The sequence below is a fragment of the Mobula birostris genome, chromosome 11 (assembly GCF_030028105.1).
Source record: "Mobula birostris isolate sMobBir1 chromosome 11, sMobBir1.hap1, whole genome shotgun sequence".
NCBI classification, from domain to species: Eukaryota; Metazoa; Chordata; class Chondrichthyes; order Myliobatiformes; family Myliobatidae; genus Mobula; species Mobula birostris.
The window spans coordinates 5,148,737-5,164,818 of record NC_092380.1 but is presented as its reverse complement, the minus strand read 5'-3'; the positions used below and the strand labels follow the sequence as shown (position 1 = coordinate 5,164,818).

At 44.4% G+C, this 16,082-nt stretch overlaps 1 protein-coding gene across 2 annotated transcripts in view; it reads left to right on the top strand.

Moving 5' to 3' along the window:
- LOC140204762 (receptor-type tyrosine-protein phosphatase H-like) overlaps positions 1–15,441 on the top strand; it is a 113,423-nt gene extending 97,982 nt beyond the window's left edge. For both annotated transcript variants that reach the window (XM_072271525.1, XM_072271524.1), the window contains 4 exons: positions 134–256; positions 4,551–4,708; positions 6,927–7,062; positions 12,575–15,441. In XM_072271525.1, the coding sequence (XP_072127626.1) occupies positions 134–256; positions 4,551–4,708; positions 6,927–7,062; positions 12,575–12,715 (558 nt within the window). In that variant the 3' untranslated portion in view covers positions 12,716–15,441. The remainder of the gene's footprint in view (positions 1–133; positions 257–4,550; positions 4,709–6,926; positions 7,063–12,574) is intronic.
- Positions 15,442–16,082: the final 641 nt, after the last annotated feature.

Here is a 16,082-nt window from a genome sequence, read left to right as displayed (position 1 = left end):
TTGGTACTAATACTCATTGTGCAGAGGATTGCATAGCCAACTTCTTTCCCTGGCAGAACCCTGACCAGCTGCTCAACTTGCTTTCACTTACCTTGTGTGAATCCTGCCTTAAACTTGTTTTAATTGTTTCCAGGTTAAATGTGAACAGTATTGGCCAATGGACAACAGAACATCTGTTTACGGGGATATTGCAGTGAAAATCATTTCAGAAGAGATTTTGCCTGAATGGACAATCAGGAATCTCCACGTCGAGAAGGTGGAGTGTCACTTGTAAAGGGACAAAGAGAGAACTAGCTGATCGCTGACTGATCAAAAGGGATAGCTGATCAATGACTGATCAAGAGGAAGAGCTAGCTGATCAATGATTGATTAAAAGGGAGAGCTAGCTGATCAATGATTGATCAAAAGGGAGAGCTCGCTGATCACTGACTGATCAAAAGGGATAGCTGAACAATGACAGATCAAAAAGGGAGAGCTAGCTGATCAATGATTGATCAAAAGGGAGAGCTAGCTGATCACTGACTGATCAAAAGGGATAGCTGAACAATGACAGATCAAAAAGGAAGAGCTAGCTGATCAATGATTGATCAAAAGGGAGAGCTAGCTGATCACTGACTGATCAAAAGCAGACATCCCACCTCTCCCGGAAGTTCCAGGAGTCTCCCGCATATTAATAGTGGCTCCCTGATGCCCGCAAATTATATACAATGTCCTGGAAATTGATTTTTTTGAGAGCGAGCGTGAGAGAACGTGCGAGAAAGAGCGAGAGAGCGAGCGCAAGAGCAAGAAGGCAAACGCGAGACAGCGAGTGCAAGTGAGTGAGCGAGAGCAAGAAAGCAAGCGCGAGTGAGAGCGACCACGAGAGAGCGCGAGAGCGAGAGCAAGAGCGAGAAAGCAAGCGCGAGAGAGCAAGCGCGAGTGAGCGACCACGAGAGAGAGCGCGAGAGCGAGAGCAAGAGCGAGAAAGCAAGCGCGAGAGAGCGAGCGCGAGCAAGAACGACCACAAGTGAGAGAGCGCGCGCGCGAGAGAGAGCAAGAGTGTTCCAAAAAAAGAAAATATGAAACGTACGTCACCCCAGACTACACCAAAGTGTACCCCTGCCTAACAGGGGTCAAAAATGATGACAGTGTTGCTCGCTGCACTGTTTGCAACAGTGACTTTTCCATTGCCCGTGGTGAGTTAAGACTGTAAAAGACATGTTGAGGTGAGTTTAACAGGTGTCATTCGTTCATTAGCATAGCTAACGTTATTTAAACTAGCTGGCTAGCTGCTCAGGAGCTACTCTATTGCAGACATCCCACCTCTCCTGGAAGTTCCGGGAATCTCCCGCAAACTGATGGTGCTACTTCCCCGAAATGAGTTTTTGCAGGGTGGGATGTCTGCAAAAGGGATAGCTGATCAATATCTGATCAAAAAGGAACAGCTAGCTGATCAATGATTGATCAAAAGGGAGAGCTAGCTGATCAATGATTGATCACAACCATACGTCTTTTATCCTTCAGAAGTCTTTAAAAAGCATTTAGACAGATTAAGAGCATGGGCAAAGAAATGGCAGGTGGAATACAATGTTCGGAAGTATATGATCATGCACTTTGGTATAAGAAATAAAAGGGTTGACTATTTTCTAAATGGAGAGAAAATTCAAAAATCTGAGGTGCAAAGGGACTTGGGAGTCCTTGTGCACAAATCCCGAAAGGTTAATTTGCAGGTTGAGCCAGTGGTGAGGAAGGCAAATGCATTCATTTCGAGGGGACTGGAATATAAAAACAAGGATGCAATTTTGAGCCTTTATAAAGCACTGGTGAGGCTTCACTTGGGAGTATTGTGAGCAGTTTTGGGTCTCGTATCTAAGAAAGGATGTGTTGACATTAAGAGAGTTCAAAGGAGATTCACAAAAATGATTCTGGGATTGAAAGGCCTGTCATATGAGGAGCATTTGATGGCTCTGGGCCCCTGCTCACTGGAATTCAGAAGAAAGTGGGGTGACCTAATTGAAACCTATCAAATGTTGAAGGTTCTTGATAGAGTGGACGTGGACAGGATGTTTCCTATGGTGGGGGAGTCTAAGGACGGAGGACCAGCATCCATAAAAATGAACAAACATTCGGCGTCTCAGAATTAGAGAGGTGTTCTTTTAGAATGGAGTTGAGGAGGAATTTCTTTGGCCAGAGAGTGATGAATCTGTGGAATTCATTGGCATAAGAGGCTGTGGAGGCCAAGTCATTAGATATATTTAAGGCAGAGGCTGATACATTCTTGATTAGTCAGGGCATGAAGGGATACGGGGAGAAGGCAGGAGATCAGAGCTGGGAGGGAAAATGGATAGCCATGATGAAATGGCAGAGCAGACTCGATGGGCCAAATGGCCTAATTCTACTCCTATATCTTACGGTCTTATCACTGAATCAAACATAGCTTAGATGGAACTACAAGACAATGCCCTAATGTAGAGATATGAGTTAAGATAATTGCAAATCCTTTACACTTGTCTCAAAATACTCAAGACCCTGTTACTAAACTATGACTTGTAAGGATTTATGTTTATTATTTTCTCAGGAACCCTGTTCATCCAACTCCTCATTCACTGAAATATGGTCTCTGTAGATACTTATTTTTCAGCATATTCTATATCTAACCCACCTACCCCACACCATCCACCATCCATGCTTCAGGCACAGTTGTTCCAAAGCTTTCACTGTCCACATCCCCCATAATTTACAGTGCTCATTACATGCACCATCAGCCTTTCAGTCTGCTTATCCGTGTTGTTTCCCAGAACCCCTACACACCCTATTTAAAACACTGGTCCTTCCTGTCTATATAACCGGCAACCCTCTGTGAATGTCGCAATATTCCAAAGCTGGCTCCCCCTTTCTCTTTGCTGTATCAATTGCTTTTTATTTCAAAAATATATATTTATCCATCTGATATACCGCAACTACAGCTTGTACATACCTTTAACACACGAGATTCTGCAGATGCTGGAAATCCATTGCAATAGACACAAAACGCTAGAGGAACACAGCAGGTCAGGCAGCATCCATAGAAATGAATAAACAGTCAGCGTTTCAGGCCAAGACCCTTCTTCAGGACTGGAGAGGAAGGGGGAAGATGGCAGAATATTACTGTGGGAGGGGGAGGGCGACAAGCGAGAAAGTGATTTGTGAAGCCAGGTAGGTTGGGGGGGGGAGGTGAAATAAGAAGCTGGGGGGTGTTGGGTGGAAAAAGCAAAGGGGTGGAGAAGAAGGAGTCTGATAGGAGAGGAGTGTGGACCATGGAAGAAAGAGGAGGGGCACCAGGGAGAGGCGATAGGAAGGTGAGAAGGAGCTTGTGAAAAATGCTACAGCAATATAAGCCTCAACTACAAATTTAATTTCATAAAAATATCTCTAGCGCTCTTCAGGCATGCTCAGTGTGGTTATATGGAACAAGCTGCCAGAGGAAGTGGTAGAGACGGGTATGATTACAATGCTTAAAAAGACTTTTGGCTAGGTTAGTAGATATGAAAGGCTTAGAGGGTACAGCTTCGTCAAAACAACAAACTTCACAACATATTGGACAGGTGGCCAGAGAAAATGGTAGAGGCACGTACAATTACATTTAAAAGATTTTTGGACACATTCGTGCTCAGAAAAGGTTTTTACGTCTTGCACTGTATCACTGCCTGAAAATGACAAATTTCAAGACATACATTTTATTAGGTACACCTGTACACCTGCTTGTTAGTGCAAATATCTAATCAGCCAATCACGTGGCAGCAACTCAATGCATAAAAGCATGCATACATGGTCAAGAGGTTCAGTTATTGTTTGGACCAAACATCACAATGGGGAAGAAATGAGATCTATGTGACTTTGGAAAAATTGTTGGTGCCAGATGGGGTGGTTTGGGTATCTCAGAAGCTGCTGATCTCCTGGGATTTCAAGCACAACAGTCTCTGGAGTTTACAGAGAATTGTGCAAAAAACAAAAAAAAACAACATCCAGGGAACATCAATACTGTGGGCGAAAATGGATTGTTAAGGAGTGAGCTCAGAGAAGAATGGCCGAACTGGTTCAAGCTAACAGGGTGGTGACAGTAACTCAAATAACCACATGTTATAACAGTGGTGTGCAGAAGAGCATCTCTGAATGCACAATACATTGAGATGGGCTACAGAAGCAGAAGGCCATGAACGTACACTCAGTGGCTACTTCATTGGATAGAGGAGGTGCCTAATGAAATGGGCATTAAGTGTAGGTCATGATGATAAACCTGATTCTGAGATTCTGAATGATAAGGGGATGAAAATTTGAACAGTAGTAAAGAGTTAAGAATTGAAATCAGATTTTTTGATCATCAAAACAGGCTGAAGGAACCAGCAGATCAGTTCATATACTCCTAGTGCACTACCTGTAAGGTAATTGGACAAGTAAAGGAACAGATGATTGTACAGGTGCAATATAGGTACTTGAGGTAACAGAGGGTGATGATTATCTGTGCACCTGCTTGCTCGGGAGGTCTGGAAGGAGAAACAGATTGGGACTAACACTTTGCCTTCTTCAAACAGGCCGGATGCTCACAGCCCCGTACAGTCACCCAGATGCATTTCACCTCGTGGCCAGATCACGGCGTTCCTAACACCACAGACAAACTGCTGCAGTTCCAAAAGTTTGTCCGGGATCACATGATCAAGAATCAGGGAGGACTTCCTGTTGTACATTGTAGGTAAGATGCTCAAAGGTTCTGGCTTGTTCATTTTTGTACACAAGTTGAGGTTATATCTTAAAAGCAATCCAAGCCTTTCACTACTGCTTTTTTATAAGCTAGAATTCCTTTTCATCCAGTCCCTGTCTTGTGAATTCTTCATTTATGTGTTCTCTGGGGATTAGATCGTTAATTTCTCATCCTTATGGACATTGTCCAATTAAATTTCCAAGCAATAACAAGGCGCTCTGATATCTGGAATAACACTGGTTGAGATATACACTCAGTGGCCACTTTATTAGGTACAGGAGTGGAACCTGGTGTGGGCTTCTGCTGCTGTAGCCCATTCACTTCAAGGCTCGACATGTCGTACGTTCAGAGATGCTTTTCTGCACACCACTGTTGTAACATGTGGTTATTTGAGTTACTGTCACCTTCCTGTCAAGTTGAACCAGTCTGACTTCTCAGATTAACAAGGTGTTTTCACCTCAGAACTGCCGCTCATTTGATGTTTTCTTTTGTTTCTCGCACCATTCTCTGTGAAATCTAGAGGCTGTTGTGTGTGAAAATACCAGGTGGTCAGCAGTTTCTGAGATACTCAAACCACCCCATCTGGCACCAACAATCATTCCACAGTCAAAGTCACTTAGATCACATTCCTTCCCCATTCTGATGTTTCGGTCTGAAAAACAACTGGAGCTCTTGACCATGTCTGCATGCTTTTATGCCTTGAGTTGCTGCCACATGATTGGCTGATGAGATATTTGCATTAACGAGCAAATCACTAATGAGCATCAGTCAGTAGCACAGACTCAAATTCTCAACAGACTGCTCCTGAAGCACAAATGTCTGATGTCAAGTTAGAAGAAAAACAAGGAGAGGAAGAAGCTGATTCAGAAATTTGGAACTAAAACAAGAAATTAAACAAGAGGTTTAATTAATAATAGGTACAGGTAACCTAATGAAGTGGCCACTGAGTGTAACCATTACCAGGTGCTGAGGAAACTTGATTTAATGGGCATTGTGTCAGTAACACAGCACTGAAGGATAGGGTTACTGAACATCAGTGAGGCGGCTGGAGTTTTTTGACTTTAAGGATACAGTAACAGGCCCTTCAGGTCCCACCGACCCACACCTAATTCCACCCATGCGGCCAATTAACCTAATAACCCGTAAGTCTTTGGAATGTGGGAGGAAACTAGAGCACCTGGAGGTCACGGGGAGAATGTACAAACTCCTTACAGACAGCGGCGGAAAGTGAGTTCAGGTCAATGGTGTTAAAGTGCATTATGCTAACTGGTACACTACCATGATTAACATCAGGAGAGATACAGCTAGTCAGGCAAAGTGCTGGGGGAGAGAGGTTACTGAGTAACTGAGGGAAATGGATTATTATTAGGGTGAATAAAAAATTCGTAAGGAACACCTGATTTAATCAGAATTTTTTATGACTGATGATATTGCCATAAGATATATGAGCAGAATTAGGCCATTTGGCCCATCGAATCTTCTCCACCATTTCATCATGGCTGATCCATTTTCCCTCTCAGCCCCAATCTCCTGCCTTCTCCCGTAACCTTTCATGCCCTGACCAATCAAGAATCTATCAACCTCTGCCTTAAATATACTCAATGACTTGGCCTCCACAGCTACCTATGGCAATGAATTCCACAGATTCACCACACTCCGGCTAAAGAAATTCCTCATCTCCGCTCTAAAAGGACACCACTCTATTCTGAGGCTGTGTCCTCTATCTTAGACTCTCCCACTATAGGAAACATCCTCCCTACATCCACTCCATCAAGGCTATCAAAACTAAGATAAGAAGATCAATATATCAACTGTGCTTAATTACTTACTGCCCATTAAGAGTGAAGGTCCTCCATCTCTGGAGGTGCTCAAGGCTTCCTTCATCATGTCAGTAACTTCCTCTCAGTTTTCACTGCTGTCAGTCATGTAAGTCCCAGATGGAAACTCAGGAATAGCATTACACTCAGCTGTTTCTGTAATAATTTTGTTAGACCAGTCAGGGTTGTTAGCCCTCAGCTGAACCCTCAAACCTGGAGGACCAGTGGACCACTCTTGGTTTGACCTGTACTCCTTGACCAATTTGGCATGGGTGACCCTACCAAGAGCTAAATCAAAGTTCTCTGGATTATTGAGATACACAAGCCTCCAAAGCTTATGACAAGGGATTCCTCTTGGAGGAAATGTGTTTAATGTTCCTGTTTAATTTTAGTGCAGGTGTCGGGCGGACTGGCACTTTCATTGGCCTTGACTACCTAATGCAACGTGTGGAGAAGGAGTCATTGGTTGATGTTTATGGAATTGTCCGTAAAATGAGGATGAATCGGACGTGCATGGTGCAGACCGAGGTGAGGAATTTCTACATTTTTATTCTTTGCCATTAATCATGATCAATTTGAGTGAATTTCTCTCCATTGACATATTCCTGACTGTTACATAGGTGCAGAGCAAGACTGACAATGGAGTAGTACGATTAGATGCATTTAATTATTTATTATCTATTGCGATACAAAGTAGAATAAACTATTCTGGCCCTTTGAGCCATGCTACCCAGCAACTGCCGATTTAACCTTAGCTTAATCACAGGACAGTTTAAGATGACAAATTCACCTACCAGCTGGTATGTTGTTGGACCATGGGAGGAAACCGGAGCACCCGAAGGAAACCCATGCGGTCATGGGGAGAACATACGGACTCGTTAGAGGCAGCGGCAGGAATTGAATCCGGGTCACTTGCACTGTAAAGCATTGCACAAACCGCTACGCTACTGTGGCGCACTGAGTCATGTCGGTAACATGCTGGGTAACTTACAATGTGGGAACAACGAGCCGAGACCCCTGAGACAATAAAAACATGTACACTTGAAAGCACGCATGAAAGAGTGGGGGGGGGGGGAGGTGGGCAAGCCCAATCACTGAGCAATCGATCAGCCACATGCAATTGAAATCGGATTCTTGCTATCGATCCACTGAAATCGGGTCACCTTCCAACTCTCAAACCAGAGGGAGCATTCGATGGGACAGTGTGGAGGGAACTTCACTGTATTTTTAAAATGTGTTTTGGGATGTGGGCATTATTGGTAAGACTCAATATTCACTGCTCATTCATAATTGCCCTCAAGAAGACAGTGATCATAACAGGGACAATACCTGCTGTCTCACTTTTCGATGCTAGCATCAGTTCGAGGGCTGAGGTCAGAGACCACACTGTCCTGTTGAGTCTCGAGAAGATCAATCTGCTTCATGTCATTTCCTATCAAGGCCAACTCCTTTATACAGCTGATGTAGAACGGGTCACAGGAAAAGCCTTCCCTGTCTAGAGCACAGAGGCTGTCGACCCTTCAGCCAACACCAAAGCCTCGGCAATTATGGGAAGGTTGCAATTTTTTTGTTGAGGACTGAGCATGTGCAATCCCTGCAGGCAAATGTTGGATGGCAGAGGCCCATCGTCAGCAAAGATTAAAGTAAATGTATTATTGAAGTATGTATATATCACCATACACAACCCTGAGATATGTTTTCTTGGCGGGCATTCACAAAACATAGAAGAAACTCAATAGAATCAATGAAAGTCCGCACCCAACAGGATGGACAAACAGCCAGTGTGCAAAAAGCAACAAACTGTGCAAACACAAAAAGGAAAAAAGTTAATAATAAATAACTGATCAATAAGTGCCACGTGCCAGTGAGGGTAAGAATAGGATGCTCTGGAGGATGAACAAGTGCTGAGGAACTGGTGTAGGGGGGCAGGGTTTCAGATTTCAGGATCATTGGGACCTTTTCTGGGGCAGGTGGGACCTGTACAAGAGAGACAGGTTACACTTGAACTACAAGGGGACCAATATCCTTTCAGGGAGGTTTGTTAGTGCTATTGGGGAGGCTTTAAACTAGATTTGCAGGGGGATGGGAACCAGAGTGCCAGAGCTGACAGTGGGGCTAGGGTGAAAATAAATGATCTTAAAAGTTCAAGCAAAGCCCCAAATAGAAAGGTTGTGAGTGGTGGTAAAAATCTTCTGAGGTGTACATATTTCAATGCTAGGAGTATTGCGGGAAAGGCAGGCGAGTTGAGGGCATGGATTGACACGTGGAATTATGACGTTATAGCAATTAGTGAAACTTGGCTACAGGAGAGGCAGGACTGGCAGCTTAATATTCCAGGGTTCTGATGTTTCAGATGTGATAGAGGCAGAGGAATGAAAGGTGGGGGGGGGGGGGGGTAGCATTGCTTGTCAGGGAAAATGTTACACCAGTGCTCAGGCAGGACAGATTAGAGGGCTTGTCTATTGAGTCCTTATGGGTGGAGTTGAGAAACAGGAAAGGTATGGCCACATTAGTGGGGTTGTATTATAGACCACCCAATAGTCAGCGAGAATTGGAGGAGCAAATCTGCAGAGAGATAGCAGGCAACTGCAGGAAACATAAAGTTGTGGTGGTAGGGGATTTTAATTTTCCACATATTGACTGGGACTCCCATACTGTTAGGGGTCTAGATGGGTTAGAGTTTGTAAAATGTGTTCAGGAAAGTTTTCTAAATCAATATATAGAGGTACCAACTAGAGAGGATGCAATATTAGTTCTCCTATTAGGAAACGAGTTAGGACAAGTGACGGAAGTGTGTGTTGGGGAACACTTCGGTTCCAGTGATCATAACACCATTAGTTTCAACTTGATCATGGATAAAGATAGATCTTGTCCTAGGGTTGAGGTTCTAAACTGGAAGAAGGCCAAATTTGAAGAAATGAGAAAGGATCTAAAAAGTGTGGATTGGGACAGGTTGTTCTCTGGCAAGGATGTGATCGGTAAGTGGGAAGCCTTCAAAGGAGAAATTTTGAGAGTGCAGAGCTTGTATGTTCCTGTCAGGATTAAAGGCAAAGTGAATAGGAGTAAGGAACCTTGGTTCTCAAGGGATATTGCAATTCTGATGAAGAAGGAGAGAGTTGTATGAGATGCATAGGAAACAGGGAGTAAATAAGGTGCTTGAGGAGTATAAAAAGTGCAAGAAAATACTTAAGAAGGAAATCAGGAGGGCTGAAAGAAGACATGAGGTTGCCTTGGCAGTCAAAGTGAAGGATAATCCAAAGAGCTTTTACAGGTATATTAAGAGTAAAAGGATTGTAAGGGATAAAATTGATCCTCTTGAAGATCAGAGTGGTCGGCTATGTGCGGAACCAAAAGAAATGGGGGAGATCTTAAATGGGTTCTTTGCGTTTGTATTTACTAAGGAAACTGGCATGAAGTCTATGGAATTAAGGGAAACAAGTAGTGAGATCATGGAAACTGTACGGATTGAAAAGGAAGAGGTGCTTGCTATCTTGAGGAAAATTAAAGTGGATAAATCCCCAGGACCTGACAGGGTATTCCTTCGGACCTTGAAGGAGACTAGTGTTGAAATTGCAGGGGCCCTGGCAGATATATTTAAAATGTCAGTATCTACGGGTGACGTGCCGGAGGATTGGAGAATGGCTCATGTTGTTCCATTGTTTAAAAAAGGATCGAAAAGTAATCCAGGAAATTATAGTCTGGTAAATTTGAGGTCGGTAGTGCATAAGTTATTGGAGGGACTACTAAGAGACAGAATCTACAAGCATTTGGATAGACAGGGACTTATTAAGGGGAGTCAACATGGCTTTGTGCGTGGTAGGTCGTGTTTGACCAATCTATTGGAGTTTTTCAAGGAGGTTACCAGGAAAGTGGATGAAGGGAAGACAGTGGATGTTGTCTACATGGACTTCAGTAAGGCCTTTGACAAGGTCCCGCATGGGAGGTTAGTTAGGAAAATTCAGTCACTAGGTATACATGGAGAGGTGGTAAATTGGATTAGACATTGGCTCAATGGAAGAAGCCAAAGAGTGGTAGTAGAGGATTGCTTCTCAGAGTGGAGGCCTGTGACTAGTGGTGTGCCACAGGGATCAGTGCTGGGTCTATTGTTATTTGTCATCTATATCAATGATCTGGATGATAATGTGGTAAATTGGATCAGCAAATTTGCTGATGATACCAAGATTGGAAACACGAGGAAATCTGCAGATGCTGGAAATTCAAGCAACACACATCAAAGTTGCTGGTGAATGCAGCAGGCCAGGCAGCATCTCTCGGAAGAGGTACAGTCGACGTTTCGGGTCGAGACCCTTCATCAGGACCAACTGAAGGAAGAGCTAGTAAGAGATTTGAAAGTGGGAGGGGGAGGGGGAGGGGGAGATCCAAAATGATAGGAGAAGACAGGAGGGGAGGGATGGAGCCAAGAGCTGGACATGTGATTGGCAAAAGTGATGAGGGGATCATGGGACAGGAGGCCCAGGGAGAAGCAAAAGGGGGGAGGGGAGAAAACCCAGAGGATGGGCAATGGGTATAGTCAGAGGGACAGAGGGAGAAAAAGGAGAGAGAGAGAAAGAATGTGTGTATATAAATAAATAACAGATGGGGTATGAGGGGGAGGTGGGGCATTAGAGGAATTTAGAGAAGTCAATATTCATGCCATCAGGTTGGAGGCTACCCAGACGGAATATAAGGTGTTGTTCCTCCAACCTGAGTGTGGCTTCATCTTTACAGTAGAGGAGGCCGTGGATAGACATATCAGAATGGGAATGGGATGTGGAATTAAAATGTGTGGCCACCGGGAGATCCCGCTTTCTCTGGCGGACAGAGCGCAGGTGTTCAGCAAAACGATCTCCCAGTCTGCGTCGGGTCTCGCCAATATATGGAAGGTCACATCGGGAGCACCGGACGCAGTATATCACCCCAGCCGACTCACAGATGACGTGTCGCCTCACCTGGAAGGACTGTCTAGGGCCCTGACTGGTGGTAAGGGAGGAAGTGGGACCCTCCCTTATTGCACTTTGGAAGGACAAACCAAGGTAGAACATACAGGGTTAATGGTAGGGCACTGAGAAATACAGTAGAACAGAGGGATCTGGGAATACAGATACAAAATTCTCTAAAAGTGGCGTCACAGGTAGATAGGGTCGTAAAGAGAGCTTTTGGTACGTTGGCCTTTATTAATCAAAGTATTGAGTATAAGAGCTGGAATGTTTTGATGAGGTATAAGGCATTGCTGAGGAATAATCTGGAGTATTGTGTTCAGTTTTGGTCACCAAATTACAGGAAGAATATTAATAAGGTTGAAAGAGTGCAGAGAAGGTTTACAAGGATGTTGCTGGGACTTGAGAAACTCAGTTACAGAGAAAGGTTGACTAGGTTAGGACTTTATTCCCTGGAACATAGAAGAAAGAGGGGAGATTTGATAGAGGTATATAAAATTATGATGGGTATAGATAGAGTGAATGCAAGCAGGGTTTTTCCACTGAGGCAAGGGGAGAAAAAAAACAGAGGATATGGGTTAAGGGTGAGGGGGGAAAAGCTTAAAGGGAACAATAGTGGGGGCTTCTTCACACAGAGGGTGGTGGGAGTGTGGAATGAGCTGCCAGACGAGGTGGTAAATACGCGTTCTTTTTTAACATTTAAGAATAAATTGGACAGATACATGGATGGGAGGTGTATGGAGGGATATGGTCCGTGTGCAGGTCAGTGGGACTAGGCAGAAAATGGTTCGGCACAGCCAAGAAGGGCCAAAAGGCCTGTTTCTGCACTGTCATTTTTCTATGGTTTCTAAGTAGAGAGAACATGAGATGAAGGGTCCCTGAAAGTGAGTCCAGAGGTTGTAGGAATAGTTCAGTGATGGGATGAGTGAAGTTGAGTGAAGTTATCCCCACTGGTTCAAGACTCTGATGGTTGAGGGGTAATAACTGTTCTCCCTTCATCTTCTCTGATTAATAACTGTATGCTTTACTTTCAATATTAATGTCTGTATCATCTCATCGTGAGTAACACTTGTGTCTCATCTTCCGTTTTTTTGTTTTTTCAGTCTCAGTATATCTTCCTGCACCAGTGCATTCTGGACTCGATACAACAGAAAGACATCAGTGAACCCATCTATGAGAATCAAACAGACCTCATCTACGAGAACGCCAGTGCCATCAAAGCTGCGTATAATCACAACCATTAGTCAGAGCTACAGCACTATTGCCTGCAGTTTTGTTGCTGTAGATACAGGGTGCACTCTGTCTGTGACCGTGGGTGTGGCTGTGCCTTTTTCAATATTCTACCATCCCTGATCATATGAAGACTGGACTGATGTCAGCAGAGTACTGTCTCCTTTCTGACCTTTTATAGTCACTGGTGCACTTTAACTGCACAGAGTCCAGCTCACCATCTATCTTTGGTCTGCTGTCGGCTCCAGTGCATCCATGTCCGTCGTAGTGTTTGCATGTTTCCTTGCATATATCAAACTGCTCCATTCTCTCTATATATTACACTGTTTCTGTCTCTCTCACACTATTTTCACCAACATCTCTACATCTGTCTTGCTTCCTCCAATCGTCACTCAATATTCACATTGATCCCCCGTCCGTCGTACTGATAGTTCCCACCCATCTCTACCACCATTTCTGTGTTCTTCTGGGTCCACAGGGAGAAAAAAAAACACAGGCCGGGGACTAATCAGCCCTGACTGGGTCGCCTGGGCGAGAGCGTCTGATGTTGAAAGACCCGATGACCCCAGGTTACATCACTGAAGATGTGTCCCAGCGCGTTCTAGGATGTACAGTATCTCAGCATCAAACCGTTTACCTCCACCCCCCCCCCCCCCGCCCCGCACTGTCTCAGACTCTGTTTCATGGTCTGCAACATTGGCTGAGCAATTGTCTGCAGCTCACCTCCAGTCCATTGTCTCCATTTCTGACCCGCTGTCTGTGACTCCATCTCTGACCTACTTTCTGTCTGAGTCTTTGCTGCTGTCTCCAGGCACGCTTTTGAGAAGCACCTTGCTTCCTCTCGCTACCTGCTTGTCCTTAGATCCTATAGACTCCAGGTTTGTGCAAAGTTTCTCCAGGAGTGGCCGAGAATTATTTCCCTCTGAGGAACAGCCTCCTGATTTCCAGGTGAGGGAATGTCCAGATAATCTGCAGCTTACGACAGGGACATCAGGCACACACTTGCCCACAGACTACTGCCCCCACCTTAAATGAGGCTGGACACAGCAAGGCCACAGCTGGGCACTGTGGTTGGCCGGACAGAAGAGAGTGCAGCAGGACTATTTAATTGCTTGATACTACAATGCACTGAAGAAAGGCTGATGGCGTTCTGAAGTCAAGTAATGGGGGCTATGACACACAGAGGGATCCTCCAAAAGGAAGCAATACCCTTCAAATCAAAACTGGAATAAGTACTATCACTAGAATTTAGTGATGGTGGGAGAGCTGTGCATCATGAGTTATACACACAGCCCATCATGAATGAGAAAAAGAGTGGCAGATAATTAAACAGCCTAGCAATAAGACCAAAAGACCATAAGATATAGGAGCAGAATTCAGCCTTGTTGCCCATTGACTTTCCTCTGCCATTTCATCATGGCTGATTCATTTTCCCTCTCAGCCCCAATCTCCTGCCTTCTCCCTGTTTCAAGAATCTATTAACCTCTTTAATCTTTTAAAGACTTGGCCTCTACAGCTGCCTGTGCCAAAAATTCCGCAGATTCACCACTCTCTGGTTAAAGAAATTCCTCCTCATCTCAGTTCTAAAAGGACACCCTCTATCCTGAGGCAGTGTCCCCTGGTCCTAGACTCCTCTCTACTCCCACTCTGTCAATACGATATGTGTGTTCGCAATAACTGGTCTAAAATACCCTAGCCCCTCGTTGCCCTGGATTCTAAATCCATGCCCAGGGTTCTGCTATTTATCAGCACACGAGGTCTCATATTTCTGGTGTGGCAAGTGGGAAAGTCACTCACAGGAGAGTGTGTGAGTATGCACACATGTAACGCAGTAATATTGTTCACACTGCAGTCAACTGTGGGGCTTTGTGGGGCTTAATACTATGACTTCTTTTGACTAACTATTTCCAATAAGAATGTAACAGGAGCAAGAAAAGGCTTGCGCTGTCATTCAATACCATTAGAACCAATCTGACCTTGGTCTCACTCTACTTTCTTACCTGCTCTCTGTTATCTTTGACCCTCCAAGTCCGTCCCAACCTTGAATATACACTTAGCCTCCAAAACTCTCGAGAGTACAGAATTTCACAACGCACAACTCGCTGAGAGACGAATTCCTTCCTCATCCCTATCTCCAATAATCAGCCCCATATTCTGAAACGCTGCACCGGTTCTAAACTGCCCCATCCCATGAAGACAGAATATCTCAGCGCGTACCCTGTCAACCTCTTCCGAATATTATATACCTCAGGGGTCACCTCTTATTTGGATAACCTTTAATACTCCATTCAATAATTGTACATAAAACAATTCATTTTCCATGGAATACATTGTCCTATCGAAAGTTCTTGGTCACATCTATACTGACCATTCTCACTCAAACCAACAAGTGCCAATAATCAATTAGCATTTAAATGTAGTGGTTATATAATTTTTGTATGATACTGATTAAAGCACTGTTTCTAATTTACTAAGGGAGTCTGCATTTAGGACTAAGATCTGTGGTTTCACACTGCTGTGGCCACTGACTCGCTGCGTGTGGCCCAGACATGCACTCCATCTTGTTCTGTCTCGGATCACCTCTTGTACAAGAGCCACTTCTTGCAAAGGCTGGAGGTCACAGAAAACGCTGGAACTGGGAGAGAAACAGGGATTAACTTTCAGGTTGATGGACCTTGATCCGAATTCTATTCAGATTTATAATTATTCAAAGCAATAAAGATTAAATTTATTTGTTGTATATCAAGCTCTTGCTGTTGATGAGAGAATTTGGGTGAAAAAAATACAAGAGTTGGGAGCCTCTTCGAGAGGGTGTGTGTACGAAGAACATCTCCATAGCCCGTTATGCCACAGTGTTCAGGGCAACAATGAAAGTCCTCCATCTCTGATGGTGTTCAGGGCTTCCTTCATCATGTCAGTAGCTCGGTTTTCACTACTATCAGTCATGCAAGTCCTGGGTGGAGATTCAGACGTGGAAGGAATACTCATTGCTGTTTCCTTAACAGTTTTTTATTTGGACCAGTCAGGGTTGTTAGTCCTGAGCTGAACCCCCGAACCTGGAGGACCGGCGGACAACTCTTGGTCTGGCCTCTGCCCTTTGACCTGTTTGTCATAGGTGACCCTACCAAGAGCCAAAGCATTAAAGCTCTGACTCCAGCCAACATAGTTCTCCAGGCCAATGAGGCACGAAAGCCTCCAAACCGCGATAAGGCTGTGGTCCTGTTTGTGGGGGGGGGGGGGGGGGGGGAGAAGGAGTTCAAAGAACATACAGCACAGTAACAGGCCCTTTGGCCCACAAAATCTGTGCCATCGATGCTGCTAATTTAATCTGCACATGGTCAATATGCCTCCATTCGCTGCCATGTAAAAGTGAGTAATTGA